The 11,824-nt window shown below is 39.0% G+C and overlaps 1 protein-coding gene across 1 annotated transcript in view; it reads left to right on the top strand.

Moving 5' to 3' along the window:
- Positions 1–11,751, top strand: part of LOC117324305 (zinc finger protein DPF3-like) — a 32,160-nt gene extending 20,409 nt beyond the window's left edge. The window contains 5 exon segments of the mRNA XM_033880094.1: positions 1,362–1,493; positions 7,307–7,362; positions 7,364–7,420; positions 9,014–9,095; positions 10,835–11,751. Of these exon segments, the coding sequence (XP_033735985.1) occupies positions 1,362–1,493; positions 7,307–7,362; positions 7,364–7,420; positions 9,014–9,095; positions 10,835–10,902 (395 nt within the window). The 3' untranslated portion in view covers positions 10,903–11,751.
- Positions 11,752–11,824: the final 73 nt, after the last annotated feature.

The raw sequence follows: 11,824 nt of genomic DNA on the forward strand, positions 1-11,824 counted from the left end.
ACAGAGACCCACAGTCTACACGGTATCATGTATGATATACAGACCCACAGCCTACACAGTATCATGTATGATATACAGACCCACAGTCTACACAGTATCATGTATGATATACAGACCAACAGTCTACACAGTATCATGTATGATATACAGACCCACAGTCTATACAGTATCATGTATGATATACAGACCCACAGTCTACACAGTATCATGTATGATATACAGACCCACAGTCTACACAGTATCATGTATGATGTACAGAGACCCACAGTCTACACGGTATCATGTATGATATACAGACCCACAGTCTACACGGTATCATGTATGATATATAGACCCACAGTCTACACAGTATCATGTATGATATACAGACCCACAGCCTACACAGTATCATGTATGATATACAGACCCACAGTGTACACCGTATCATGTATGATATACAGACCCACAGTGTACACAGTATCATGTATGATATACAGACCCACAGTCTACACAGTATCATGTATGATATACAGACCCACAGTCTACACCGTATCATGTATGATATACAGACCCACAGCCTACACAGTATCATGTATGATACAGAGACCCACAGTCTACACAGTATCATGTATGATATACAGACCCACAGTCTACACAGTATCATGTATGATAAACAGAGACCCACAGTCTACACAGTATCATGTATGATATACAGACCCACAGTCTACACTGTACCATGTATGATATACAGAGACCCACAGTCTACACAGTATCATGTATGGTATACAGACCCACAGTCTACACAGTATCATGTATGATATACAGACCCACAGTCTACACAGTATCATGTATGATATACAGACCCACAGTCTACACTGTACCATGTACAGTATAATGGACCCAGTAGTTCATCTTGGATGTTTTTTTAAAAACATTTCATATCAGAAACAATATGTCTGAGGAAGCTGGTACTTTAATTGGATATGAGCGTCTCACAATATTGTCATTGTGATTCCAATCCTCTGCTTGCATGTTTATGCTTCGTATGTGTCAGCATGCATGTGCATTGTGTATCATATAGATATGTAGTTCAGAATTATAAAGTTTGCTTATTTACCATAGATCTAACTTCAAATTTACTCAATTTAATATGATTATGTGATAAGTGTTCATGCCTTGCAGGTAAAGTTATAATCATTGAAAGTTTGATAATGAAATATACATTTGTGTAATGAATGAGTTATTTTAAGCATAGTAAGTGCCATGATGTAAATGTTTATGTAAAGGATGTATTTATTTGATATTGTTAAGTCAGAACACACGTAAGCTTTCTGATCAATCTAACATACCTATTGCATCTATTGTTATCTTATCATGTTCAGCAAACAAAAGCAACATAGACGACAAGATCTCCGCCAACAACTACTGCGACTTCTGTCTAGGGGATTCTTTGGAGAACAAAAAGAGTAACCAGCCTGAGGAACTGGTATCCTGTAGCGACTGCGGAAGATCTGGTATGTAATGTATACAGGAATCATCAGCTTCATATATAGCATTGGTTTCGTAAAAACAGCTTCAGTTAAACCAAAATCAATTATGTACCTACAGTAGTAATTTGAAATTGGTTGAGTTCCAATAACATGCTACCTTTTTAGATTTTATTGCTATGTATAGCTTGGTTAAGTTACTACATAAAATGTTATTGATAGCATGATGTGACCATTTTGAGTGATCTTTCTGTTTGTCCATGTTAACATTCAAGACTTCGGATTGAAAGGAAATGGCATATCATCTTTTAAAACAAAGGATAAATCTTTTTTGAAAACCAAGACTTAGTGACTCTTAAGCACATGTACCATTCTTTAGAAAGTCGTGTATCGTTGTCCAGGGCATAGCCTTCTGAAAAATACCTCATTACAAACTTAGTGTAGAGACTAAAGACATGTGTTCACTATACTGTGGTTTGGGTGTATCACTTGAACACCTAAAATAGTAAAATTTCGTTTGTACTTCTGAGGATGGTGAGATGTAACATACTGATCTGTAACATACTGATCTGTACCTCTGAGGATGGTGATCTGTAACATACTGATCTGTACCTCTGAGGATGGTGATCTGTAACATACTGATCTGTACCTCTGAGGATGGTGAGATGTAACATACTGATCTGTACCTCTGAGGATGGTGAGATGTAACATACTGATCTGTACCTCTGAGGATGGTGAGATGTAACATACTGATATGTAACTCTGAGGATGGTGAGATGTAACATACTGATCTGTACCTCTGAGGATGGTGAGATGTAACATACTGATCTGTACCTCTGAGGATGGTGAGATGTAGTATACTGATCTGTAACATACTGCTCTGTAACATACTGATCTGTACCTCTGAGGATGGTGAGATGTAACATACTGATCTGTACCTCTGAGGATGGTGATCTGTAACATACTGATCTGTACCTCTGAGGATGGTGATCTGTAACATACTGATCTGTACCTCTGAGGATGGTGAGATGTAACATACTGATCTGTAACATACTGATCTGTACCTCTGAGGATGGTGAGATGTAACAAACTGATCTGTACCTCTGACGATGGTGAGATGTAACAAACTGATCTGTACCTCTGAGGATGGTGAGATGTAACATACTGATCTGTACCTCTGAGGATGGTGAGATGTAACATACCGATCTGTACCTCTGAGGATGGTGAGATGTAACATACTGATCTGTACCTCTGAGGATGGTGAGATGTAACATACTGATCTGTACCTCTGAGGATGGTGAGATGTAACATACTGATCTGTAACATACTGATCTGTACCTCTGAGGATGGTGAGATGTAACATACTGATCTGTACCTCTGAGGATGGTGAGATGTAACATACTGATCTGTACCTCTGAGGATGGTGAGATGTAACATACTGATCTGTACCTCTGAGGATGGTGAGATGTAACATACTGATCTGTACCTCTGAGGATGGTGAGATGTTACATACTGATCTGTAACATACTGATCTGTACCTCTGAGGATGGTGAGATGTAACATACTGATCTGTACCTCTGAGGATGGTGAGATGTAACATACCGATCTGTACCTCTGAGGATGGTGAGATGTTACATACTGATCTGTAACATACTGATATGTACCTCTGAGGATGGTGAGATGTAACATACCGATCTGTACCTCTGAGGATGGTGAGATGTAACAAACTGATCTGTACCTCTGAGGATGGTGAGATGTAACATACTGATCTGTACCTCTGAGGATGGTGAGATGTAACATACTGATCTGTACCTCTGAGGATGGTGAGATGTAACATACTGATCTGTACCTCTGAGGATGGTGAGATGTAACATACTGATCTGTACCTCTGAGGATGGTGAGATGTAACATACTGATCTGTACCTCTGACGATGGTGAGATGTAACAAACTGATCTGTACCTCTGACGATGGTGAGATGTAACAAACTGATCTGTACCTCTGAGGATGGTGAGATGTAACATACTGATCTGTACCTCTGAGGATGGTGAGATGTAACATACTGATCTGTACCTCTGAGGATGGTGAGATGTAACATACTGATCTGTACCTCTGAGGATGGTGAGATGTAACATACTGATCTGTACCTCTGAGGATGGTGAGATGTAACATACTGATCTGTACCTCTGAGGATGGTGAGATGTAACAAACTGATCTGTACCTCTGAGGATGGTGAGATGTAACATACTGATCTGTACCTCTGAGGATGGTGAGATGTAACATACTGATCTGTACCTCTGAGGATGGTGAGATGTAACATACTGATCTGTACCTCTGAGGATGGTGAGATGTAACATACTGATCTGTACCTCTGAGGATGGTGAGATGTAACAAACTGATCTGTACCTCTGAGGATGGTGAGATGTAACATACTGATCTGTACCTCTGAGGATGGTGAGATGTAACATACCGATATGTACCTCTGAGGATGGTGAGATGTAACATACCGATCTGTACCTCTGACGATGGTGAGATGTAACAAACTGATCTGTACCTCTGAGGATGGTGAGATGTAACATACTGATCTGTACCTCTGAGGATGGTGAGATGTAACATACTGATCTGTACCTCTGAGGATGGTGATCTGTAACATACTGATCTGTAACATACTGATCTGTACCTCTGAGGATGGTGAGATGTAACATACTGATCTGTACCTCTGAGGATGGTGAGATGTAACATACTGATCTGTACCTCTGAGGATGGTGAGATGTAACATACTGATCTGTACCTCTGAGGATGGTGAGATGTAACAAACTGATCTGTACCTCTGAGGATGGTGAGATGTAACAAACTGATCTGTACCTCTGAGGATGGTGAGATGTAACATACTGATCTGTACCTCTGAGGATGGTGAGATGTAACATACTGATCTGTACCTCTGAGGATGGTGAGATGTAACATACTGATCTGTACCTCTGAGGATGGTGAGATGTAACATACTGATCTGTACCTCTGAGGATGGTGAGATGTAACAAACTGATCTGTACCTCTGAGGATGGTGAGATGTAACATACTGATCTGTACCTCTGAGGATGGTGAGATGTAACATACCGATATGTACCTCTGAGGATGGTGAGATGTAACATACCGATCTGTACCTCTGACGATGGTGAGATGTAACAAACTGATCTGTACCTCTGAGGATGGTGAGATGTAACATACTGATCTGTACCTCTGAGGATGGTGAGATGTAACATACTGATCTGTACCTCTGAGGATGGTGATCTGTAACATACTGATCTGTAACATACTGATCTGTACCTCTGAGGATGGTGAGATGTAACATACTGATCTGTACCTCTGAGGATGGTGAGATGTAACATACTGATCTGTACCTCTGAGGATGGTGAGATGTAACATACTGATCTGTACCTCTGAGGATGGTGAGATGTAACATACTGATCTGTAACTCTGAGGATGGTGGGATGTAGTATACTGATCTGTAACATACTGATCTGTAACATACTGCTCTGTAACATACTGATCTGTACCTCTGAGGATGGTGATCTGTAACATACTGATCTGTACCTCTGAGGATGGTGAGATGTAACATACTGATCTGTACCTCTGAGGATGGTGAGATGTAACATACTGATCTGTAACATACTGATCTGTACCTCTGTCGACTTTGGTGAGGACAAATTCTTTAGGAACTCTTGAGGGAATCAAAATGGTGCTTATTTCTATGATAAATCCTGATGAGTTCAGGATCGGACCAGAAATTATTCTTCCAAAAACAAACCAACACGCTATCTCCTTCTGTGTAGTATTAGTTGGTAATTTAGTAATATAATTCATGCTTTTATATGTTCGAAAAAATTTGTTTAAGATAAATAAATTATAGAAAAAATGTTAAAATGATAGACAATGACCTACTTCATCATCAAGTATTCAGAACTATAATATGTATTTTCTATAATTTCTGAGCAAATTATTATGCTTGCTGCCTGATTTGTGCAAGGGGAGGTAACTCGTACACTAGTTGATGCAATCGATATTTGAAAGTCGCCTCTTGGGCTGATAAAAATGGTCCACACCACTTAAATATTGTTTTTAGTCCCAGATTTTTCTATCGACAATCGAAGTAGAATACTTCCGATTGGTTCTGACATCATTTCCAAGAAATAGGCCTACAAAATGGCCGTGCTGGTTGAGCTTGTTGAAGTGAATATGAGGCGAAACCTAGATTATTTCCACAACGTAGATTCCAATAACAATAAAGAGGATGCATGGTTTAAATCAGTCTATAACATGAACGTACGATTCAACAAATCACCGGAACAGATAAGGTGGGCCATTGGTAACAAACAATAAATTTTCGAGACAAGTTTCTTCTAACATAAGTTATCAATACATCAAATCCTGGTACAGATCAATTAAAATATGGAGAAAAAAAGCAGTAAACTGAGTGCACTTCAGCTGCGTAGGAACAAAAATAAATCGGCACAATATATATGTATTCACAGGAATCTTATAAAAAGGGAATCGGGATTTGGTTTATTCAGAAACATGACCGACATCACAAAATTAATCAAAGAATAGTATGCCAATTCAAGTGAGGTTTAAACAAGTAGTACTGCATCTTTCAGCAGAACGTTAATGCAACCTCAGCTTTCTTAATGTAAATAATATTCCTTAAAATGACATAGGATCATCATCAGTAAAACATCCAGGAATGCACTTTAAAAAAAACCCAAAAAAACCAAGACTGATTTTTTAGCTCACCTGGTCCGAAGGACCAAGGTGAGCTTATGGCTATGCCATACTGTTGCGTCTATCCGTCTGTCAACAATTGACTTCTTCTTCACAACCACACATCAGAATTTGACAAATTTGGTCAGAAGCGTCCGTATGGGGTGGGGACTCAAAATTGTACAAATGGTTGGGCTGACCCTCAAGGGGTCTGAGGGACAGGGCCAAAAGGGGTCAATTTTGCTCTATTAATATACAATGTAAACGACTTCTTCTCTGAAACCAAGCAAAGGATATTGCTCCTATTTACCTGGTAGCATGATTCCCCAGGGGCCTGAGGGGTGGGGCCAAATGTGGTCAATTGGGCTATATTGATATAAGCTACTTCTTCTCTGAAACCAAGCAATGATATCGCTCATATTTTTCTGGTAGCATCACTATTAGGTGGGGATTCAAAATTGTACTAATGATGGGGCTGACCCCCCCAGGTTCCTGAAGGGCGGGGCCAAATGTGGTCAATTTGTCTATATTGATATAAACGACTTCTCTGAAACCGAGCAATGGATATTGCTCATATTTGCCTGGTAGCATCACTATTGGGTGGGGATTCAAAATTGTACAAATGATGGGGTTGACCCCTCAGGGGCCTGAGGGGCGGGGCCAAATGTGGTCAATTGGGCTATATTGATATAAACGACTTCTTCTCTGAAACCGAGCAATGGATATTGCTCATTTTTGCCTGGTAGCATCACTATTGGGTAGGGATTCAAAATTGTACAAATGGTGGGGCCGACCTCCCTGGGGGCTGAGGGGCGGGGCCAAAAGGGGTCAATTTGGCTGAATTGATATAAACAACTTCTTCTCTGAAACTGAACAATGGATATCGCTCATATTTGCCTGGTAGCATCCCTTTTGGGTAGGGATTCAAAATTTTATAAAGGAATGACTAGTCTTGGCACTTTAATTATTTTCATAGTTTGCAGAATTTATAATGATATCAACAAACATTGACAAATCATAGATGATCTCCATCCTCCAGTAGAAAATGACATGTATTGTATATACCTTACACTCGTTTCTGTTTCAGGTCACCCCACTTGTCTGCAGTTCACAGTTAACATGATTGTTTCTGTGAAGAAATACCCCTTGGCAGTGTATCGAATGTAAATCCTGTGGACTGTGTGGTACCTCTGACAATGATGTAAGTATCGTACAAAATGGCTGCTTACAATATAAGGATGGGTATGATATGGGTCAGGAGTCTATAGATATTTAACTCTTTGTTATATAAGCTCTTTTTATCAAACCCATAGGTTAGCTCAGTGAAAAATTTTCGTTTCAATAGAGGCTATTTGATTGCTCCATCACAATTTTCCCATTGGAATTTCAGCCAATCAGATTGAAGGTAACATATGCTATGGTAGCTCCATATCAACAAAATTGGTGGCAAGTGATCTCCAAAGCAAATATAAACAGATTTAAACCATTTCAGCAGAATGTCACTGATGTCCTTTTGACAGAGAAGACTTTCTATCTGTTAAAGTAGGCCTAGGTGATGGAAAAGCTTGTTATTGGGCATTTTAATCTATATGAACACTGCCAAGTCGTTGTTCATTTTTGCAACTCGATCTTTTTACATGCTACACACACCTGGGCTGTTCCTAACATCCTAAAAACATTGCAGTATAAGGTTATACTTGTTTAAAACACTAAAGATCTGTCCGACTTCTTGCCCGCTATATGCTTATCACAGAATCTGCATGCCTTCATGGGTGCAGCCATATAGTATCATATACTTTCAAATTTTCCCCCCTCTAAACTGAAGAGTTCTTATTCTGAACCGGTTAGATTGATTGGTTTCTATTTATAGAGTGACATCATCGAAACGATTTTTCACTGAGCTGACCCATGGTTGATGAGTGCAGCATAGCGCAGTGCAGTCAACCATTGGTATCCAACAATGTGCTACCTTAATACGGCCCTGTATCAGAGATATGGGTGCCCTATAGCACTGTGTCTGTTCATCTGTCCACAAATTTTGTTCCTAGCTGATAGCTTAGATATTTATTGACAGATTTACATGAAATTTGGTCAAGCTGTTCAGTTAAAAAAAATTACAAACTGTCAAAGATCAAGGTCATTAGGTCCAAACGTCAAGGTAAAGTTTTCTATCTTTTTAAATTGATGAACATTGTGTTATGACATGATGAAGCAAAAGTTGGAATTAAACAAGGAGTTAACTGACGGAACTTGAAGATCGCCGGTTACAAGTCAAGGTCAAGTTTTTAAATCTTTTCACTGATGAACATTGTGTTGGTCAGAATTAAATGAGAAGTCAACTGACCAAAGATCAGTGACACTGGGTTAAAAGTTAAGGTCATTCAGATCCAAGGTCAGGAACAATGTGGATCTTTATGACCCCGACTCCTAGTGGTGGAGGTATATAAATAAATAAATATTAAACAAACTGACTAATGAATTTAATACAGGTATTTTCATTTTCATTAGCCCAGCAAATCTGGAGGTGGATGAAAACAAAGAGTGACATCATAGTACGTGTATAATGTCACATCATAGTACATGTATAATGTAAGTTTTGCTTCCTTGTAATTGTTTTTGAAGTCCAAATGTCAAATGTCAACCACCATGATATGGGCATATGGCTTCTTGATGATTATAGGGGATATATTGCCACACAACAGAGCCCTTGCAGACCTGTCAATGTTCTAGTTCTTGCTACTGGCAATTCCATTGTTAAGGAAATTGTAACTTTACTTTGTCTTGTATGCGACAGGAGCAGTTGCTGTTCTGTGATGACTGTGACAGGGGATACCACATGTACTGCCTCAACCCCCCTCTCACCGAACCCCCCGAGGGTAAGTCTAACTTCATAATGTCATCTGTAATACCCCCTCCCTCTCCATTAAATAAGTACTTATATACCATATGTATTGCCGCAACCCCCCTCTCACCAAACCCCCCGAGGGTAAGTCTAACTTCATAATGTCATCTGGAATACCCCCTCACTCTCCATTAAATAAGTACATTTTGTACTTATATACCACATGTACTGCCTCAACCCCCTCTCACTGAACCCCCCGAGGGTAAAAGTCTAACTTCATAATGTCATCTGTAATACCCCCTCCCTTTTCCCCCACCAGTAAATAAATTCTTATATACCACATGTACTGCCTCCACCCTCACCCCCATACTACATCTACTCCAGATAAGCTTCAAGAAGTATACAGTTGTGTTCCTGTGTGTCTGTCATATATTTATCACGTGAGTTCTAATACCACTTGTTCTAAACCCCAAACTACAACCACACACCTCCCCCTCCCTCACTATCAAATAAACCTTACATACACTTTCCAAGGTATCGTGTCTTGTCTTTTAAGTTTGAAGTTTCATATATACAAGGTTATTAGTTTTTAGCTTTTTAGGACCAAGGTGAGTCTTAGCCATACTGTGGCATCCATCCGTTGGTTGTCTGTACGTCAACTTCTTTTCCTTACGCACTTATTGAAATTAGGCCTAATTTGACAAGAAGCATTGTTAGGTTGTGGGGATTCAAAACTGTACAAATGGTGGGGCAGACGGAAGGGTTCAACAGTGTGAAATTTGTTACTATAAATGACTTTTTCTCTAGAACTCTGCACTAGATGTCATTCATGTTTGCCTGGAAGCATTCCTAGGTAGTGGGGATTCAAAATTGTACAAGTGATGGGGCTAAGGGGCAGGGCCCAAAGGGGAAATTTGGCAAATTCTTAAGAATTCTTCTTCTGTAGGAATGAAAGGATTTGGTCCATACATGTTTTTGGTCAGAAGCATGCTTTAATGAAGGGTAGCCCATCTTGCACAAACAATGAGGCAGACCACCACGGATATCAGAAGGGTGGGGCCTAATAGGCGAAATATTGCAAATTCTTCAACATCCTTCTGTTTCAACAACATGATACTGTCCAAATTTGGTCTGAATCATTCTTGGGTTTTGTGGAAAATGATTTCGTATAAATATTGGGTTTGGGGTCCGCGGAAGGTAGGGCCAAATAAGGGAAATTTAGCTATTTTTTAACATACATGTATTTCTTTTGTAGAAATGACAGGATTTTGTCTTAATTTAATGTCCCCATAGCAAAGATACAGGTGCCCTTTAGTAATCACTATGTCCGTCCGTCTGCTCATGTCAGTTCATCCACAAATTAAGTGTCATACTGTTTACATAAAATTTGGTCAAGATGTTCAGTTCACAAAAATGCAAAATAAAGTCAAAAATCAAGATCAAAGGTTAAGGTCATTAGGCCAAAAGGTATAGGACAAATTTTGTATCTTTTCATTTATGAATACTTTGTAGGGTGGAATTAAACTAAGAGTCAACTGACTAAAGATCAAGGTTACTGGGTCAAAGGTTACGGTCATTTTGTCCAAAGGCAAGTGTTTGCCATAATAACTGAAATATCCAGGTGAGCAATACAGACCCTCTGGCCTTTTGTGTTCCCGTTCTGTTTTTTGATTCATGGTCCAACATTCAAAATTAATGTTTTCTGGTTGTTGTATTTTGTGCTGATTTTTTCCAATTTAAAAAAAAATAATTATGCAGTTTTATTCTCTTCAGGCAATTGGAGTTGTCATTTGTGCATTGAAGAGTTCCATGGAGGGAAGAAGCCAGCAGGGATGCAGTGATGCCTGAAAATCATGGGGATTATTGTGGGAAGTGTTGGATGTTTAACTCTTAACTGAACACAGAACATCATTGTTTTGAGGACTATAGTGGGAAGTGTGGGATGTTTAACTCTTAACTGAACACAGAACATCATTGTTTTGAGGACTATAGTGGGAAGTGTGGGATGTTTAACTCTTAACTGAACACAGAACATCATTGTTTTGAGGACTATAGTGGGAAGTGTGGGATGTTTAACTCTTAACTGAACACAGAACATCATTGTTTTGAGGACTAATGTTGGAAGTGTTAGATGTTTAATTCTAAATTAAACACACAACATCATTGTTTTGAGGACTATAGTGGGAAGTGTTGGATGTTTAATTCTAAACTCTTATATACAATGTAGTTGATCTATATCAGACAGCAGATCATGTTGTTGTCATGGATTATGTGCGATTTAGGACAAGGTCATTCGACTACACCCAGTGTATACTTTTAATAAACAGGGTCCTGTAATTGTCAACTTGAGGGAGGAACGTACAGATACTACTTGTCTAGGAAACAAAGTTTTTGTTTATGGACACAGGTTCACATATTTTTACAAATGATGGTACAACTTCTACCCCTTAACTCTTCAACAATTTTACCCTGAATGTTCCGTAATTCCATTGTGCTATGTGATCTATGATCATCCTGAACTTACACATTGATGTACCATTCCTGTTATATATCAGATCTTTACATCTGCTGTCAGTGCCTGGATGTTGTAAAAATGTCCAATTTCAGTTACTTTCTATATATTCATTGTATCACCATTATTCAGTGTAATCCGTTTATTGTGTCAATAAAAATAAAAAAACATAGTTTCATAGTTCTTGATGTGTTTAATCTAATTCAGTGATTTTTAACTTGTGAGTATATTTAAAGATCATCATTTTCAGC

This window comes from Pecten maximus, chromosome 1 (genome assembly GCF_902652985.1).
Source record: "Pecten maximus chromosome 1, xPecMax1.1, whole genome shotgun sequence".
NCBI classification, from domain to species: domain Eukaryota; kingdom Metazoa; phylum Mollusca; class Bivalvia; order Pectinida; family Pectinidae; genus Pecten; species Pecten maximus.